The sequence below is a fragment of the Pieris napi genome, chromosome 9 (assembly GCF_905475465.1).
Source record: "Pieris napi chromosome 9, ilPieNapi1.2, whole genome shotgun sequence".
Classification (NCBI taxonomy): Eukaryota; Metazoa; Arthropoda; class Insecta; order Lepidoptera; family Pieridae; genus Pieris; species Pieris napi.
This window is the reverse complement of record NC_062242.1, coordinates 3,018,720-3,039,816: the sequence shown is the minus strand read 5'-3', so window position 1 is coordinate 3,039,816 and position 21,097 is coordinate 3,018,720. Positions and strand designations below refer to the sequence as shown.

Below are 21,097 nucleotides of genomic sequence, written 5' to 3'. Positions count from 1 at the left end.
TTATATTATACTTTCCTTATTTTACGTAACGGACTAGCAAATTCCTATAAAATATAACCCAGTGCATCGTTACGCACAAGGCGTGTAGCCTCAAACTATACTGGAAACCCATTCATATACCGGTAGTTGGTTCGAAGAAAAATAGTGGTTACCGTTTGGAAGCTGATAACAGTCTTAAGTCACTTCATATTAATGTTTTTTTATCCAGACTTCGTTTTTACACCGGAAAATCTACACATTCTGATATCTTCAAGGAACATAAACATTATACTGTTGTTTAAAGACAGCTATTATGAAACTGTTATTTAGGATGTTTCAAGAAATTACAATACGACAAATCTTTATTAGGCGTCAGGAAAACAAATAAAACACCAAAATAGAATGTAATATATGAATTTATTTCTGAAAGGCACTACCTTATTAAAGGCCGCTTCCCACTGAAATACTAATAATGAAACAACTTTGTAAATAATTCTTTTAGCGTCTACATTCAATTTATCGAATCTATGTACATTATAATTAAATTGTTCTGAGTCAAATTTATAACAATCGCAAAGGAGATCCATTATGAAGTATAAAAATATAATTCGTTAGAATTGAACAAATATTATCATTTCGAAGTGAAGCTTCGCGCGTTGTATGCACACGATCATGAGCAATGGATAATCTATATGATTTTAAATTTCGTTGTCTGTGATGACGTATTCGCAGGCGGAGCCGTGGCAAAGGATAGTATTTTGAATGTCCTTCAGCTTGGCAATGAAATGTTTGTGAATTTTAGTGTTAGTTCTGGTGTAGCGGAGGGCTGTTATCATCTTATCCGCAGTGTAATGCAGCCACAATATGTTGGTGTACGGCTCGTAATTCATCCAATCGTTTCTGTAATAAATACGAATTTTCAATTTAACAAGTAGATACTAGTACTTGAGGAGCTTGTGATTGACGAATTACTACCAAAACAAACTTGGCTTGGTGAGGTATTTGTTAGATTTTTTTTTCGTCTTTTTCTGTAGTTTTTGCTTGGGTAAAGACTTTCTGTCTAAGGGAGCGTTCAAGTATTACGTCACGGAGGTCATAGACCCCCCCCCCCCCATGTAACGCGCCGTAACGTTTTTCTACAGTACTGTTACCACCTAGTGACTCTTTATAACTAAAAGTTACCATTATGTGGTGTAAAGTACTGGACAGTCTAAAATAATATCGCATCGTAACGTTTTACAAAAAGACCCCCCCCCCCCCCCCCCAAAATTCATTACGTAATACATACTTGAACGCTCCCTAAACTAATTTTGATGGATTTCTGTACTAAACGCCTTTGATCTCTCTTGATGAAATATGTTGACAAGTGCATAAAAAATCTTATATTGAAAACTTTCAATCATACAAGGTCTTTCATTTCCTCTTGTCAAATGATAGATACTGACCCGAGCCGATCTCTCATACGGCGATACACCTCAAACTGGTAGTCTCCAACGGCTTCAAAGAGCGACTCGTCTTCTGCCAAGTTGCAGTACAGCACTCGGCCGACCGACACGCGGGACAACGAGTAGTCGATGATCGTCGCCTTGACGCCGCACGTGCGCACGCGGTGCGTACGACCGCGGAGTACGAACGTTGCGTACTGAAATAATATACAAGTGATAAAAATTGTATTTTTTTTAAATCCACTTTATTATAATATTATATATGTAAAGAAACTTGTATGTTTCAGCCATCGCGGTTGGAAAAAGCAGTTAGTTTTGAAGTTTGACAGAAGTAAAAGTCATCGGCATTGAATTCAATATTGTTTAATTGTGAGGTTATTGTAAAAAGCTTAAAAAGGGATTGATAATTTTAATAATAGACTTTTAACGTCGTTTCTTTATTTTCAGGTAGGATAGTGTTATTTAAGTTTTAAGATAATGTAATTAGTATAATGTGTAAGTACTAAAATAAATATCTTCATTTTCAGAGCAACACAATTGTTTATTTGAATTTCATCAATTCCATATAAAATAAGATATATAATAAATAAAATATTAAATCCAAAACCATTGTTTAAATGTGATATATTTTCTTTGAAAATTGCTACTTCTGTGGATAAAAGTACTCGAATTTTGACAATTATTAAAAAAAATACCATAACATACCTTCTGATCTGTGGGAGCAATAAGCACGTTCCCCCAATGCAAATCCCGATGCTCAAACTGATATGCCTGCTCCGCTACCGCCAAACCGAATGCAACCTGAATGATAAACAGTTATTATTTTTTTTTGAATAACCAACTTTTAAAAAAAATAATAATTATAATTTGTTGTTTCATAATTATTCATATGACGCTAACATTATCGCAGATCTTCGTACGGAACTACGAGCTGGAATCTTCAATCGCAGTAACCTTTTTAATTCTTCTTATTTCTTCTTGAACTTTTGAGATACCGTTAAAGAAAATATAATATATTCAGCCTATAACCACGTCGAGGCTGTTAATTACTTTTAAACGAAATATAATACAATCCGATATTATCATAAATATACAACTTTTACGAAAGATAATTTTAGATCTTAGGTGAACGACATTGCGTCTTGGTGTATCGACCCGACTGTTTTCGAGTCGCTAATGAGTCAAACATTAAACAAACATGTTTGTAAGGCTAATAACATTCTATACAGTATTTTGTTTGCTTTAGATTAAAAACAAGATGATAAAAAACATTATATTGAGGGACGTCAATAGGTTTGAGTTATTAAATTAATGAGTTACGTTCCATGACCATTTGTAACTCTGAGATCTAGACTAAACTAATTCGCTACCTCCAGTCGTATTTAAATGGGTCACGTGACCAAACATGAAAAGTCAAACACATACATTTGTCTAGTGAGCTTGCTTAAAATAAAATAAAAACATGCAAAAAAATCTTCAACAAAGAAGCGGCGTCTACTTTGAAGGATAAGTGAAAATCTAGTCAAGATACAACAAACTTGAACTAGAAAGTCACCTACCGTCCATTGTAGACATTAGTCGGTACATGCGAAAAAAACGCTGAAAAAAAACACAAACAGAAAAAAAAACAAAAACAATTAGCACGGGTATAGAAGACGGATTTACCGGATTAACAGCGTTCATCTCAGTCAAGTGTCAATTCGTTAACTATACACTACAGGAATCCCCCATATCACGCGGTAGACCCGGACCGCGTTATAGAAAAGCGCGTTATAGGAGTATTCGCTTCAACCCGCTTTTTTGAACAATTCAAAAACTAGGAACACGAATTTAATAAAGTTATTTAGTTTAATTTTATAACAACACAATTAAAACAGGTGAAAAGGTACGCGCAAAACTAATTATGGACTTGATAAATAAAATTCACACTACAGAAATATAACTAAAGAAATCTCCCCGTTATGAGGGATTGAAATCGCGTTATACGGGTACAGCGTTATAGGGGGGTTTAGTGTATAGTGATCGTTAGTAACCGAGTAATGTTTAATCCGGTAGATCTTTACATTTCAATGATCTCACAAAAAAATGATAAACAAGTTTTAAAACAAAAAATTTGGTAATCAAAAAGCATTCAATCTCTTTCCATAACAAATTATATACAGTGGATTTTTTTATAAACTACAATCATTTCATATATTCGATCGTGTATTGTGCATAACGGAGTAGATACATAACAACAGAACCTTTGTTGGTATCTTGAAGAACCATTGCCGCCAGTTTGGCGCTTATCAATTCATTTAAAACATATGCAAAATTTCAAGATTGTTTAATCACGCGTATGTTTTGTTCCATAGTGTACAGTAGGGAAAAAACTACACATTATTTATTAAATAAAAACCATCATTACAATAATTATTCTGTTAGTCAATATAAAGATATAGACTTATAAGAATTCGGCCAATGGACTTGTATCCAGGAGCTTGAGACAAAATCACTTTTCCACAATCTTGACTCATCACTAAGAATTTCTATGGGAAAGGACATTAGCTCACGCTTTGTCCAGTTTAGTTTTAGTTTGGTGTTAGTATGTCACGACTGTCGAAAAGTGATTTTGTCTAAGCCCCTGGTCATGTAAATTAAAAAAAACAAATGTCAATCTTACAGTCATACATACCTGTTGAAATAGAGCTTCCGCCTGTTCAGCGTTGTTGAACTGGTAACTCTCCAAGTCTTGGCCAGCATTGGCCAGTTCTAGCACAATATAGTGCTGGTCGGGTGGAAATATCGCGGGGTTATCGTTCTCAGATCCTTTGCACTCGTCGTACAAGTCCCATAGATCAAGGAGTCGGCTTGGATAGCTACCGTATACTAGGCGGACCGCTAGGACCTTTAAAAGATTTAATACTCTATGAAAAAACATTAATACTAATACATATATATGATGTAGACATTCCCGAACGTATTATAAATCACGTGATACTCGTAGATTTGAGTAACAGTTTAATTAAAAAATATAATAAAAACAAAAATAGCTATAACTAGGGTTCTATATTTTTAAAGTGCAATTAATTGTTGCTGGTCATATAAGTTTTTATAAGAACGACTGTCTAGTACAATGCGACATTATTTTGAATACATATAAAGAACCGAACCGAAAAGAATAACTTTTTTAAATAATATATTAAACAACGACCTATTTATTACTAATATAAATTCATTGTCTGGGCGTTCATTATTTTATTGAGGGTATTCAAAGTTATATTTATCTTGTTTTATTGATATTAGCACACCATCAATAGACGTATGTTATTATACGCATATTTTAGTATATTAAGGTTATTGTATTTCAATTAATATACTAGACAACATTAAATCTAACATTTTTCATGTTTAGATGGCGTAATAGTATAAACAAATAAATTCATATTCCAATACTATTTCGTTTTACTATTCGTTTTCCATAGTATTCTAGACGTAATTGTAGTTATAAAAACATTTTGTTTACATTTCAACAGCAAGATAAGGTTTCTGGTAAGAGTACCTTGTGGCACTTAACATTTGACTTTTTATTAGAATTTTTTTTTGTATTTATGGCTTTACTTCGTAAGTAAGTGCCTTTGAAATATTAACTATTATTATAATAACGCTATTTAGCTTAATAATTCCCAAACACAGTTGCGATAACGGTAAACATTCGAATAACATCTGAATCATAATACGCTGAAAAATATCTGTGTTGTACACGTGAATTCCGATAAATACAGTTCGTCATTACTGACTCAGAGGTTATGTAACTTGTGGGAACTTGAATGGTGCCGAGTTACACAATGCGAACATTAAACAAGTGGTATCGAGACTTACGCGGTTGGGTAGGACTTATAACGTTCATGATATTTTAAGAAATGAAAGTATTAAATCAAATGGATGTTCTATGTGCAGCGATGCATTTTTTGTTCATGTGGGCAATGATATTTGTTTGAACCAAAAATCTATCGTGTCATCCGCCCACAGTTTTTTTTTTATTCCGTGGGGAAATGCGTTACGCATACCCTCCCGCGGCACGGTTGACCTTGGTGGGGAAGGGTTGTGTGGGACTCCCACATAATCCGCCCACACTAAGCCAGCATGATGGGGCTCTAGGGAGCGTTCAAGTATTAACGTAACGAATTTTGGGAGGGGGGGGGGGGGCCTATTGTAAAACGTTACGATGGGTTTGAATTAAACGTTATTATTAATATTATTTTCGACTTTCCACTACTTGACACCACATAATGGTAAATTTTAGGTATATAAAGAGTCACTGGGTGGTCACGAAACGTTTTACTATTGGGTACGGAAAAACGATACGGCGCGTAACATGGGGGGGGGTGTCAATAATGCCCAAAAATTGAAAAACAGAAAGTTATACAAAACACCCCAAGTCTAGTCAGTCTTGCTATTTATAATTGTAATCAGATACGAACCAAGATGAAAACGTATATAAGTCCATTCAGGGCGTTACTGCACCTTACTTGCATAAGATCATTTTAAATATTATACTATAAAGTCCATTTGTAAAGCCCTATAATTATATTTAAAGTAAAGCGGTCTTGACTGCAACATGCGGTCCGTCTATGGCCCGCTTTAGTCAACGCACTGAAAGCCCACCAAACAGATATATACCATTCGATCTAATTTACATGTACATTCGTAAACAAATCAGCACAAAGTCCCAGTCAGACACCAATATCTTATCAGCACAAACAAGGCACGTTTATTAACTGTGTATTGATAGCGCTAATCGAGTCTGTCCCATTTCTCTTATCATTCAAGGCATCCATCATAAGACTGAATGGGCTCGTTTAGAGAATATCCTTGGTTGGCGCGACAGAGAATATTATTTAATTTTTTGGCATATAAGTATGCACACGTGAAAGGTCACTCGAGATAATAGTTTAAGTTCTTATTTACTGCATAAAGAAAACCCACTATGTAACAATGCGCATTTGTATATAATTCAAAACTTTATTTCTAAAGATAAGTTTGAAATTATATTTTGGGTTCCAATTAAGTCGCACCTTTTTGGCCACTGTCAAATCTCTAGAAAAATTGTATGTCAGATTTTGAAGTTTGATTAAATACAGGCCACGAAATTAGACGATATGACCAATAGAGAGAAGATAAAATGATGAATTATGTATTTCAATGAAAATAATATATAGTTTCAATTAGCTACAGTAAGGCTTCAGAGATTTCGAATTTCGAACGTCTTTGTTTAAATTTCATATAAATATTCCACGTAATTTATAATAACAATACATTGCACAATTAAGACGTAACATCTTGATTCCAAACGAACACGTCCAATCAATTATTGTAGATAGCATATATGTTCAATAAACACGTTTATTCTTAATGATAACGTGACTACTGCCGTACTCAAAGTCGTTTAGGATTTGAATTCACCTTAGATAGAGAGCTAGCCATTCACTTTGCCTTCTTTATTAAATTAGGGTATCTCTACCATTACAGAATAACCTATATGTCATCTAAGAGAACATCTATTATAATGACTCAAATTTCTCGACTATGAATCTTAGGGTAATAAGATCTTGAAACACATTCTATTATTTTACGATTAAAATTTTATTATACTAAAAATAATAACAATAAACAATTAATCATGACAAAAAAGTTGTGACAAAATTCATCCATCATTAGTCCCCACACTAGGGAGGTCCCTGTGGTGTGGGAATTCTACTAAAATTTATGAAAAACGTTTTAGCTTATTAATTGTATGCCTTTATAATAAGGTTGCACGTGTGTATTATCGGCAGATGTAGTCGGAAAAGTACTTCAAACATTATCAATGCCATTTGTACAAGGTTTCTGCGGATTCTACGCATAAATAATAAGTTACATACATTGAAATTTTTCATTTCCTTGTATTTGTTTGTAATTGCTAAGTTCTAGAAGGTATTAACCAACAGCGGTTTCTATCTTTTAAAAGTACTTATATATAAAACTAGCTGATCCGAGAAACGTCGTTTTGCCATGTATGTATATCATTTATAATAAAAAAATAGGGGTTGATCGTAGAGGGGTGAAAGTTAGGGGTTCTATGTATTTTTTAATGCTGTATCATAAAAAAATAGAAATTAAAAATTTTGTCTAAAAAATAAAGGTGGAGAAAAAAATAGGGGTGGAGACTACCCCTAACATTTAGGGGGATGAAAAATAGATGTTGGCCGATTCTCATAGATACCGGATAAGCACAAAAAATTTCATCAAAATCGGTCAAGCCGTTTCGGAGGAGTATGGCAACGAAAACTGTGACACGAGAATTTTATATATTAGATGAGGAGTTTTTTCACATTGATTAACAAATTTATAATTGGAAATAATATAATCTACGGCTCGTAGAAATTCCGATCGGTATTTTCAACAAACTGATACTAATATACAACAAATAATTGGTACCCTTGACACATATTTAGTTTTGCAATAATAATTTAAGACTAATAAAAATGGCTGATTCCTTATCTCATACTTTAAAAATCAACTTAGAGAGTAATTACAAAATTTAACATAAGGCTAATAAAGATTCAATAGCAAGATAACCGTTGCACTCTTTTGTAAAATTCAAAAATATTAACACCACAAATTACTATTTATTACAGGGGTCTAGGCTCCGAATATGATATTGTCCCATTCGGTGTCAAGACCCTTAGTCTGTGGGGTCCTAGCACTATACAGCGTTTCAAGGAAATAGCAAAATGGTTAGTTGACATCACAGGAGACTGAAGAGCTGGCAGCTACCTCGGACAAAGATTTAGGTCTAGCTATTCAAAGGGAATGCTGCCAGTTGCGTAGAGGGACTCCTTTTAATATATTTTAAGGTTACTTATTGTTTTTTTGTTATTAAAAGTTTTACTTAACTTAACACCACTATTTAAATTATCTACTATGGGTATCGTCAATTCTTTTTCTCACAGATTATATTTCTTCAGATGATCATATCAACAAGATACAATTACAGTTTCTCTAGAATCAAATTAAGGACTTTTGGTTTCAATCCATTAAATAAACTAAGTTCACCAATCCTTCCTAGAGTTGGCTAATTGGTATTAAGTAGATCAAATATGTAGATTAATTTTTTCAAAGAACAGCCAGCAAATGAACCATTTTATTTTTAAATTAAATAAAGAAACCAATACCATCCTGTTTGCAAGTGCATTATCTTCTTAAACCACACTTATTTAGTTTATATTGGTCAAAAATACCACAACAATGGAATGCTGGAGGTGAGTCATGATTTTACCAAAAGAATATCTAATGCTATTTACCTTGTTAAAAACATCAGTTGCATTCTCTACAGAATGTAAATCCAGAGTTTCTGCTGTTTTCCCTTCATTAAAATGACGTTCTATATCTGGTATTGGAGCGCTGAGAGCGCTCAATTCCCTGTAACACAATAACATTGTTTAAACAACATTCAAGTACAGCTATGGGCGGTAACAATAATAGTTAGGGAAAATATTATATACTTATATTGGGACCAACATTACACACAACGGACCTATTGACAGTCTAAGTACGGAAGCTAAGTCCACAAAATAAGGGCCCAACAAATTTATTGAATTTAATTAAATTTCAATTTTATAAAGTTTTTATTAATTACACCTCCATTTCTTATGCCTGAAATATAAACTATCAACAGTGATATGACCAAACCTATAATACCTACATTTTATACCAATTTGTTTCAGGTATTTAATTAAACAACCAGTAATTTTGCACAATTCTATAATAATATAATTTGTAACCTGGCTTTACTACTACTTTACAGTAGTACAGTAAATAAGTAGTAGTAACTGGGATGTTTGAATGCAAATATAGAACATATATTATAAAGTTACATATACCAGTAATCTTGACTTGATCCAAGATGACCAGAGCAATAATAAGCACTAAATAAAATGTATTCTATAATTATAAATTAAGCTCACATAGCAATCACAATTTCAGATATGATTTGGTCGTAGTCCTTCTGCTTCTCGCCATTGACTTGCAGCTCGCCGGCTATTGGTATCACCTTCAGGACCCTTGCACGTCCGTCTCCAGCCCTCCAGAGAAACACCTCCCCATATACACCTTCGCCAATTTTTCGGCAATTCTTCAGGGTTCTGTGGTATTAGAAAAGTAGAGAATTGTGTGATAACATGGAAAAATCTAGTTTTTACATCGAAAGCCTGAAATAAGGTTTATAGGTAAAATCCTGGAATAGATGTGTTTCCTATAAAGATTCCAAAAACCTATGTATTTAAACAGATAATACCTATATATATATATAGTACAATGATACCTACCTACTAAAAGTAAAGATTTCTAGATGTAGTTTATACCGAAAATAATTTTGTAATATTTGTGAGTTGCATATTATATTATAAAACTTAAATCATATTTGTATATATATCTGTTTGCTACCTAAGTCTTATAATTATTTTGAAATAGGGTAATTTTAATCGTCTAATTTTAAATTTCGTAATTTAGCATTCTTAGTTCATTTATTATAGTATAATTACTGTGTAAAATATTTGGTCTCTAATTTTGAGGTTATAATAATTGTTTTCGTATAAATATTGCTTTTCTTTTTCAAATGTTAATTTAGTATTTATCTGGTGTACAAATCCATATACATTTCATAACGTTATTTATACAAAATTCTTGTGTAAAAAGGTGCCACCATTTTGTTATTTACATGACCTACAAAAGCAGTTGTTTGTATGAGCATGTGGTATTTATACGATGTAGTATAGAAATTAGAAATGAACACGATGGACAACATAATATTACTTACGTATCTGGGTAGCATTCATCAAAGAGCAATGCATCTGCCTGATTGCAGCGACGCAAAACGTAATCACGCGCTGTGCTCGAACGACTCGATGTATCATAAAATTTCTCTAATACCCTGCCGCCGACCTCTGGGTCACCGAGCGATAGTTTTGATAAGTTAACAACCGTATCATCACAATCCTCGGTCAAAAATCCTGAAAACACGAGATATTTCGAGAGATTGCACCGTGATTCATGACAAGGAAGTGAATGACAACTTTCCCCATGAGTAATGATTACGTAGAATTCGAAAACAAGCCCACAAAGATGGCCTAATAAACGGAATATTTCACAACTAACCTGTGTATTGCAGAGAAAGATGCATGCACTTGGCTTTAGACACTTTTTTAGAACAAAGGTGCAGAACCAAGCGATTATCCCGTTAGGGATACTGTACGGTAGTAAGATAGTCCACAATTAAAACTGGCACAAAATGTTATGTCCTTGTATTTTACAATACAAAGGTAAAGTGTCACTGACAAATGTTATTTTAAAATAATAAAAACAAAAAATTTAAACAAAACAATTACGTATTCCACCGCGATTTTAATGTACGTTAACGTATGAAATACGTAAAACGTAATGACTAATGAAGAGAAAAACGTTTTATGACTAATACTGAGTGTTGCCAGCGAATTAGTGAATATTCCCAAAAATATGTTTGGAAATAATTATTTTGTTTAAAAAATCAAGTTGATAAATATGAATTGTATTTTTATGAATGTTTCATTAGTAAATGCTAAAAATAGAATAGGTATATACTTTAAAAACTACAACGCAAAAATATACTTTTTAATAATTAGTAGATAATATACAAAGAATTCAACATTTGACAAAGGAAATATTAAAAAAATAACAGAGCGTATCTTATTTTTGTTTCCTTAAGTATCGAGTTTAGAATTCGTTTTTTTTCTGGCAACTTTAATAGCCATATTACGCGCAAAATTTAAACCGTAAAGGTTTGATAATCAAAATAATGAATATAATATAAATGTTTTTTAACAAACTTATATAAAAGGTATAAATAAATTGTCCCATAGCACTTACCCTGCAAATCTTCAAATACTGTTGTAGAATTTATGCTAGTTCGGGAAATATTAGTATCCTGAAAAAAATATTATTGTAAACTAGCAAGATAACTTTAAATTATTTGTTTCAAAATGAAATTATACGAACGTTAGTTAGTGTGACTGTAGATTTGATGGGCCGAGAAACAAAAGTACTTCTGTGACTTTTAATGGATTCATTGTGAAGTGAAGCTGAAAAATTATAAATTATAAAATTATAATCAGGTAAAACTATAAAATAGGAAGTTAATAAAATGATTCTAGACCTGACATTACACTGCAACTTTGGCTGTTGATGTCAAATTGAGTTGTTAAGAAGACAACTCAATTTTCCTTTTAATACGTACAAGTAGTAAATAGGTTTTAATGAAAATAGAAAAACTAGGAACTCACTACTAGAATCCTGCATTTCCATGGTGGCAATAACACTTTGTCTATATTTTCTACCTTTGTGTTCTAATGATTCCACATCAAGTATAGAAATATCAGTGCCATCTGCCATAGTTGTCATTCTACGATAAATGCTTAAAGAACGCTCCCATCGTTTCCCTGGCTGTAATTTAATGGGATTTTTAACTTCACTTATATTTAAATCATCTTCGTCATGTCGTGATAATCTTGCACTGTGTCGAATTATTCTTGAAGGGTTTTGTTCATTATTTTCTTTTAAACCCACATTCATTGAAGATTGTTGTATACTTTTACTCTGCCTCATTTTTTTAATGATTTTATCTACTGTGTCATCTGCCACGGTAATATCTTGATTACTGTTTAGGTCTGTTAGGTTCTTATTAATGTTTTTGCATGGTATCACATTGACATTGTTGTCATGCAACCCTATGGAACTTTTAGATTGCTTGATGCTGACGCCTATACTAGTTTCTTTAGAACTTGTTTCTCTTTCTGACTTTTTGGTGTTTGTGAACTGTGTTTCTAATTTAGTAACAGATCCTAATGATTTTAATAACTTAGGCCTTGTCACACTTGCTTCTTCTTCAATAATATTTTCTTGACTATGTATTGAAAGATCATTTTTAATATTGTCTAAATCCTTATCAATAATGGTACTACGCTTTGGTGTGATAGTATCATTAATACATGACGTTTCATATTCGTTCTCAAAACTATATGTACCAAATTCAGGTTGGTATGTGTCATTTAAATTATTTGTTTCTATATCAATACATGTATTTTTTCTTGTATTTTGATCTACTAATGTTTCAATGTCAAGAGAGAATTTATTTTCTTTATTATTTATGATTGTTTTATCACATTCTGCACTAGTGTTTGAATTTCTAGGGCTATCTAAATTAAACAAAAATGAATCATTTGTTATAAATGCTTTTCCTCTTCTAGTGGTAACAAAGCTTGGTGGCTCAATATTTCCTTGGTGGGTTGAATCTTCAGTACTTTCTTCAGAATCAGAATATTCATCCTCAGTTTTTAGAACATTTGGTTCAAAACTTCTAAAGTGTTCAGTACAATTGCTTGTATCACTACTCTCTTTGTTTACAATAGATTGCCTCCAGTATTTTTCAAATACTGATTTTCTCATTCTTTTCATTTTTACAAATGGTTCTTCGATCAACATCTTCAAACTGCTTTCTTTAGATTCATCTTCACTACATGTATCATACAATGAAATTGATTCTACATTTTTACATTCTTCTAAGTCTTGCTCGCTATTTTCTTGGCTTCTTTCAGTATTTAACTGTAAGGACTGGTTAGGCAGCACATTTTCAATTAATATATCAGAATTATTTTCCAGAAAGTTTTTATATTTGTTTAAAAAAACTTCTTTACTTTGATTAACCTTAGAGAATCCGAAAAGCTTCATACATTCAGATGTCTGTAGAATTATACTAGGCTCTTCCGCAAATGACATGCTAGATTCTACTTCATTATCATCTATGATTTCATCATCAGGAGTATCCTTACATTGGACTTCTAAGGAAAAATTGTTATATTTTTGGTGATTATGAGCAATGTCATTGTTAATAACTTCTATTATTTGTACGGAGTTGTCATTTACACTTTTATTCATTTCTGATTTATTAATATTTGGTAATGTATAATTTTCTTGTTCATTGTTTCTTGTTCTAATGTAAGTCTTTTTATCATCTTTGCTTTCATTGTCTGATAATTTACTAAGAGTTTCATTCAGTGTGTATGTTGTTGCAACAGTTTTATTAGCATTGACACCCAGAGGAGTGGTACATATAGGGGAATACTTATAAATTGACTGGCCTCTGTATTTTTCCCGAAATGGAGTACTACAGAAGGGGGATCTCTCAAAAGTAGAAATTTTATTTTGAGATTTTTTAGGTGTAATAGAATATTGTTTCTTTAAATTATTTATCAAAGAAATATTGTTTGTAATATCATCTATTGAATTATCACAATTTGTTGGGCACCTATATTCTTTTTCTAATAATAAACTATGTGCATCTATGTCACTGTCATTTGGTGATTTATTTATAACATTTTCTTTATCAGAACCTAAAAATATAAAATTATATTAATAAATTTAAATATCTCTAAACATAAAAAAAATGTAAAAATGTACCTGAACTATCTGAACTAGAGTAATTATATTTCCTTATAATAGCTCTGTTTATTGTTTTATATCTTTTCTTACTTCTGAAAATATTACAAAAAATCTTTTTACAAATTATGATACTATAAAATTTTAAAATATTATTTAAGCTTAATTCGTAGTAATCAATAAGGTAATATATGATAAAAATTAACATGTGATATTTGAAATTCTTTGAACTGTGAAAAATGAAAAACAATATATTTATTTATGTATTCAAATAGATGGGGCCTGCGCAACATGTAGGAAAGAAAATATAGAAGATTAAGTTTTGTATGCATTTTACAAATAATTCTTGAATATACAATATACCTATAATGTTAGAATTTGCATCAGGTTGTTTTATAAATGGTGTAAGGAAAATTGAGTTGATTACCCATACTTTGCCTTTTTGCTTAACTTACATTTCCTTTCTATTTTCTTGAAATGTAACAATTGGTGAATTATTAACAGGAGACGAGTTCAACAATTTATCAAACAAATCTTCAGCTTTATTTACCCGTAAAGATTTATCAGGTGTCAAGAAAGTGGTTTTAGATGTAGACGCTAATTCAGCATCAGGTTCTTTAAGTCTCCTCACAAACTTTTTCTTTCGAACTCTGTATGAAACGGATTGTGTCTTTAAACCGCCTAAACAAGAAAGTTCACGTTTGGTACGTTTTATATTTTGACTGTAAAATGCCTCAAATTTCGAGGTCTTTTCATCTACATTTTGCATTACATCTAGGCGGTCCAGCCCGCCTGTTTCTTTTTTAGATCTGTAAGTGCGTCTCATTTTTTATCAAGCATTTAAAATCAATCACATTAATGTTGCTTCAGTAGGAAACTAAAAATCCTTATATTCACTGGTGAAATGTTATTGTTCTGTATTTATGCAAAAAAAAACAAAATTCAAATTTTAAACCAGTTTCCGTTTGTCGTTTGAAAGACAATTGACATTTGACGTAAAGGTTGAAATTTGAACCTGGATTTGAACAGACTAGAAATATACTGTGGTGTTTTTATTTTATTTTCAATTAAGGGCTGATTTCACCAATGTCGTAGTTATCCGAGAATAGCTATACCAAGGATAAACATATTCGCTTGAATTTAATCCCAGATAACTCACTTTACATTTCACCATGTAAAACATCCGATAAACTAGTCCCAGATTAGCTATTCTTTGGAATAGCCGTTTTGCTTATCTGTGGAAGTGTATATTGAGTGAACGAACGAATGAGTGTATAATGGAAACAAATTAAATGTGCAATTTCTTTAAAGAACATGAAGGTTAAATGGAACTTTTTACTTTAGTTGGATTATACGTCAGTTTGAAGCTGTCATGGAACCTACTTTGTAATCTGTGGTCAGGTCATAGAAGCTTTGTTTTGCCTGAGTGTTTATTTTGGTTTTGATTTGAAAGAAGAAAATAAATAACAGAAACAATATCGTTCATGATAATGACTCTTGCCTTGGATATGGATATTGATGACTGTGCTTTAATATCTGTAGAGGATGCTGGAAATACCCCTCTCACTCAAAAGAAAAATTGGAGCAGCAGACGCAGACCTACTTTACCGGTTTCTTCAACTTTAGAAGAGTTACATAAAATTAAAATAAAAGCTGTACAAATGCAAATGAATTTTGCTGCTGAGGAGAGAGAGGAAGGAAAAAAAATATTTGAAGTTGAAATAAAAATTAAAAATGAAATATTAAAACGGGAGAAAATCAAAACACGAAATCTTTTTGCACAAATGAAACATCGAAGAATAAATAGAAAACCAACCTAAAATAGGTTATCTCATTAGATTTAAGTATATTGTTATGTTATATTACAGACTTAACTTTAATAAAATTGTAGTTAATAAAACAAATATAAATGAAAAAGTTGTGACATGACATGGCGGCCATTTTTAACCAAGTTTAGGGATGTTTGCTTCGGGTTTGACTCGTTCAGAATTACTTGGTCGATGTTAAAATAAAACTCCCTAATTACTTGTAGAGAAGACGTGAAGATGGAATAGTGAATGATTGAATGATATTTATTTACAAAACTGTGTACAATTATACTTAAAAATTATCCTACACTTACAACTAATATTGACATGTGGTGCCAAGATGCGGAGCGTTGATTGGTTGCGCAGGTACCAGAGTAGGCGATAAAACTGCGGCGCGGCAAAAAGTTGGCCTTTTTCTGCACGCAGCCGTCGAAGCGTACGAACGTGTTCTTCTCAGAACACTTCGGTATCGTAGCAATACGATAACGCTGAAAACTGTCCTTTTCAGGACAAATTATCGTATCTCGACTAAACGTCTAACAACTGTCCTTTTCAGGACATATTATTCTTGTTTCACGACGAAAACGTTTGACAACTGCCCTTGTCAGGGCAACTTACCGTGTCTTACGACACGATGAAACTGTTCTTTTCAGAACACACGACCGTAACTATTCTGATATGTTCTTGTCAGAACACATCACTGTTTCAATACGACACGTTAATCAATCACCTACAGGATTCCCCCTCTAGCGAAGCGTACCGGCAGGCGTATAACGCGGCCTCGGCGAGTTGTCCTTGTAGGTATTGAGTTGTTCCCAATGTCTTGTTGTTTCAGGTCGTTGTCATTTTGATGTTTCAGGTTGTTATCGTTTTGATGTTTCAGGTTGTTGTCGTTTTGATGTTTCAGGTTGCTATCGTTTTGATGTTTCAGGCTATTTGATGGTTTATGTAGTTCGCTCGCACTTGATGTGATTTGCTTGTTGCAGGTACTCGGTATTGTGTCAGTGGGCACATCTGGCTCGGCGATTGTGTAGGCGGGTTTGAGTCTGTCAATAGAGATCTTTGTTTCACGGTTAGGTAACTGCAGCGTGAATATCTTGCTGTCTCGTTTCAGCACGCGATAGGGTCCGTCGTAGGGTGCTTGTAATGGCTTCTTTACGGCGTCTATGCGTACGAATACGTATTCACATGTCTGCAGGTCGCGATGTACGAATATATGTTTTGTGTTGCTGTGTGGTTGGTTAGGCATTGGTTGCAAGTTACGAATTGCGTCGCGCAGCTGATCGATGTAGGCAGAGTCCATAATGACGTTATCACGGGTCGTAGATAAGAAATCACCGGGTAAGCGTATGTTGCATCCGTAGGTAAGTTGGGCGGCGCTTACGCCGGTGTCACTTCGCATAGCGGCGCGTAATCCGAGTAAGACGGTTGGTAGCTCGTTAATCCAGCTTCTTGCGGTCTGTAGTCTTGCTTTAAATGCGGCTTTAAGGACACGGTGCCATCGTTCGATGATACCGTTGCATTGTGCGTGGTATGCAGTTGTACGCGTTTTTTCAATTCCGAGTAAGCGAGAAAGAGATGCAAATACTCTGCTTTCGAATTGGCGTCCTTGGTCCGTTGTTATTGTAGCCGGGCAACCGAAACGGGAAATCCAACCTTCGTACACTGCTTTGGCTACGTCTTCAGCTGTTATTTCGCATAATGGGTATGCTTCGGGCCATCTCGTCGCTCTGTCGATCATTGTCACGAGGTATCGATGACCGGTGGCAGCGGTAGGTAGCGGACCAACGATATCGATGTGCACGTGTTCGAATCGTTCGGTTGGTGAAAAAATTGATAATGGACTTGTTGTGTGGCGTTGTATTTTGGCGCGCTGACACTGTAGACATACTTTTGCCCACTTGCCGACATCTGCGTTCATTGAGGGCCAAAAGTAGCGTTGCGTAATTAATTTCCTCGTGGTCTTTATTCCAGGGTGGCTAACGTTATGTACTGCGTCGAATGCGGTACGTCGGTATTCTTCCGGTAGGTACGGACGTATGTATGAGGTTGAAGTTTCGCAGAGTAATTTAATGTTTGACGCGGGCAGGTTAACTTCCTTGAAAGATAGGTTGCTCTGTAGACTGAGTGCTTGCATTGTATCGCTATCGCGCTCTTGAGCTATTGCAAGTTGATTGTAGTCGATCGGCGATGGACATGTGATTGCGTCGATGCGTGATAATGCGTCTGCGGCTGCATTTTGAGACCCACTGACGTGTCGTATATCAGTGGTAAATTCGCTGATATAAAGTAGTTGTCGGGTGCGTCTCGGTGATTCGCTGTTTGTATTTGATTTTGTATAAGCGAAAGTTAGCGGCTTGTGGTCCGTGTATATTATTATTTCACGTCCCTCGAACATTTTTCGGAAGTGTTTGACAGCCATATAGATGGCGAGTAGCTCTCGATCATATGTACTGTAGCGAGTCTGTGCGTCGCTGAATTTCTTCGAAAAATAGCCGAGTGGTTGCCATGTGTTGTTCACAAATTTATTTAGTGCGGCACCAGCTGTTTTGTCGCTTGCGTCGCTGAATATAGCAAGCGTCGCATGGTGAGACGGATGAGCGAGTAAAGCTGCGTTTTTTATGCTCTCTTTACATGCTTCATACGCTTGCGTCGATTCAGCGGTCCAGTCAATCTTGGTTTTGTCACGTTTCTTGATGTTGTGCAGGTAGGTATTTAGCGGCGCTTGTATGGTGGCGGCGTCTTTGATATTTTCGCGGTAAAAATTTATCATACCGAGAAAACGTCGCAGTTCCTCTACGGTTTGTGGCTTTGGAAAGTCTGTGATAGCCTGTACCTTCTCTTGGGGTGGCTGTATTCCTTCCGCCGTGACTTGATGACCGAGGAATTTGACAGTTGGCTGGCCGAAAACACATTTTGATGGGTTGATAGTAATGCCGTATTCTTCTAGTCGCTGTAATACGGTGCGTAGGTGTTTTCGGTGCTCTTCCTCGTCGATTGACGCTATCAGTAAATCATCAACGAAAGGGAATACGAAGTCGAGTTCGCGCAGTACTTCGTGAATGAAGCGTTGAAATGTCTGGCCGGCGTTCTTTAGACCAGGACACATGCGCGGGAACTCGAAAAGGCCAAATGGTGTGATTATGGCGGTTTTCTCCACATCTTGCTCGCTGACTGGCAGTTGTTGGTAGGCGCGGTTGAGGTCAAGTGTGGAGAAAATTTTCTTCCCTGCGAGTTGGTAAGTGAAATCACGTATGCGTGGTATGGGATACCGATCGGGCTTGGTTATAGCGTTTAGCCTTCGGTAATCGCCACACACGCGTAGGTCTCCATTCTTCTTTGGCACGACGTGAAGAGGTGATGCCCAAGGGCTTTTGCTTGGTCTGCATAACCCTTGATCAATCATGCTCTGAAATTCCTTTCTGACCATTTCGTAACGATGCGGCGCAATGGGGCGTGGCCTGCAGTGAAGAGGCGGTCCATTTGTTTCAATGAAGTGTTCGACGGAATGTTTAGGACTTAGCTTCATTGATGTAAGTCTAGTTGTGCCTGGGAAATCTGCCAGTATGCTGTGGTAATTTTGCCCAATGTCTATACTGCGAACTGTAGGTATGGCCGCAGTACTGAGTTGAGCGTTAGTTACCAGCTGTGTTTTCCCGTCGATCAATCGTCGGTTTTTTACGTCGACAATGAGGTGGTGGTACTGTAAAAAATCTGCTCCCAGGATTGGCTTGGACACATCTGCTACGACGAATTTCCATGTGTATGGTCTTCGGAGGTTAAGATCGAGTGTGAGTGACTTCTCTCCGTATGTAGGAATTACCGTGTTGTTGGCGGCGTAGAGTTGAAATGGCAGTGGTTTTTCGCGTGAGCCTTTTTTCTTTGGTAGCACGGAGATATTGGCTCCTGTGTCGACCAAAAAGGTAAGTTTTGTTACCCTAACGAAAAGGCGGTGTGATGATTCGGTAACGCCAGTTCCCGCCGCGGCCAGCGTTACTTTTAGTTTTCCGACTCGTTAATAGGCTTGACACTGCATGGTGGTGCGCATTTCTTCGCGTCCATACCGTAGCGATGATGGTAGTAGCAGTATGGCATTGGAGACTTTTTGCGACTTCGGTCTTCCATCTGCGACTCTCGTTGGTTTTCGTTACGATTTGTAGATGCGTTCTGCGAGCGTGATTGTAAACGGTGGCGAGGGCGACGGTTGCGATGGTTGTCGCAAGGTTGTGCTCGTAGCTCAGCAACTTCCGAAGACAATCTTCTTATTTCACCGATGAGTGTGTCGATGGTTGGCTGTTGCGGATGCGGTGGTGGCACGCGGAGCGACAGTGAAATACCGGAGACTTCTTGGCTCGACGGTGTTAATGAAGTTTGACGCTCTGCATCGGAATTTTCTGTTGTCGACATCTTCAATGTTCTTGGTGTTCTTCTCGGGTTTGTTCTTCGAGGGGTTGTTCTTCTCGGGTTGTTCTTCTCGGGCTTGTTCTTCTCGGGGTCACCACTTTAGGGATGTTTGCTTCGGGTTTGACTCGTTCAGAATTACTTGGTCGATGTTAAAATAAAACTCCCTAATTACTTGTAGAGAAGACGTGAAGATGGAATAGTGAATGATTGAATGATATTTATTTACAAAACTGTGTACAATTATACTTAAAAATTATCCTACACTTACAACTAATATTGACATGTGGTGCCAAGATGCGGAGCGTTGATTGGTTGCGCAGGTACCAGAGTAGGCGATAAAACTGCGGCGCGGCAAAAAGTTGGCCTTTTTCTGCACGCAGCCGTCGAAGCGTACGAACGTGTTCTTCTCAGAACACTTCGGTATCGTAGCAATACGATAACGCTGAAAACTGTCCTTTTCAGGACAAATTATCGTATCTCGACTAAACGTCTAACAACTGTCCTTTTCAGGACATATTATTCTTGTTTCACGACGAAAACGTTTGACAACTGCCCTTGTCAGGGCAACTTACCGTGTCTTACGACACGATGAAACTGTTCTTTTCAGAACACACGACCGTAACTATTCTGATATGTTCTTGTCAGAACACATCACTGTTTCAATACGACACGTTAATCAATCACCTACACAAGGAATATCTCCGTATTCGTTCAAAATTGGGCGTATAAATCTTATCCTTGGAATAACGTTTTAATCTCAGGTTAAGTAGTTGGTGAAATGTAAAATTTGCTATTCCAGGGTTAATTCCTTGGAATAAAACTTATCTGAGTTTGGTGAAATTAGCCCTAAGTAAACCTGACTCCGAGTACAGAGTACATGTTACAGTTACATGGTTGTAAAAGAATTATTATTGAATATATAAAACTTTAATTACTCTATTTACGAATCCATGAAAAGTTTCCGATGTCGAT

At 35.3% G+C, this 21,097-nt stretch overlaps 1 protein-coding gene across 2 annotated transcripts; it reads right to left on the bottom strand.

Annotated features, from left to right (window-relative positions):
* Positions 1–377: 377 nt before the first annotated feature.
* LOC125052271 (serine/threonine-protein kinase haspin homolog) lies at positions 378–14,823 on the bottom strand. 2 transcript variants are annotated; one of them, XM_047653004.1, is made up of 12 exons: positions 14,369–14,823; positions 13,935–14,008; positions 11,762–13,867; positions 11,478–11,560; positions 11,349–11,406; positions 10,264–10,456; positions 9,413–9,589; positions 8,750–8,867; positions 4,099–4,311; positions 2,130–2,225; positions 1,425–1,621; positions 378–879 (listed from the first exon to the last, which is right to left on the bottom strand). In XM_047653004.1, the coding sequence occupies exons 1-12, from the start codon at positions 14,737–14,739 to the stop codon at positions 678–680; spliced, it is 3,888 nt and encodes a 1,295-aa protein (XP_047508960.1). In that variant the 5' UTR covers positions 14,740–14,823; the 3' UTR covers positions 378–677. The 2 variants fall into 2 exon arrangements, with proteins under 2 accessions (XP_047508960.1, XP_047508961.1); XM_047653005.1 differs by lacking the exons at positions 11,349–11,406; positions 11,478–11,560; positions 11,762–13,867; positions 13,935–14,008; positions 14,369–14,823 and adding an exon at positions 10,602–10,913.
* Positions 14,824–21,097: the final 6,274 nt, after the last annotated feature.

Bases quoted from the DNA above. Each gene is read 5' to 3' on its own strand.
- LOC125052271 (XM_047653004.1), bottom strand. From the start codon at position 14,739: ATGAGACGCACTTACAGATCTAAAAAAGAAACAGGCGGGCTGGACCGC. The intron at 13,868-13,934 runs GTACATTTTTAC...TTATATTTTTAG, and splicing joins CTCTAGTTCAGATAGTTCAG to GTTCTGATAAAGAAAATGTT. The intron at 10,457-11,348 runs GTAAGTGCTATG...TCGTGTTTTCAG, and splicing joins AGTATTTGAAGATTTGCAGG to GATTTTTGACCGAGGATTGT.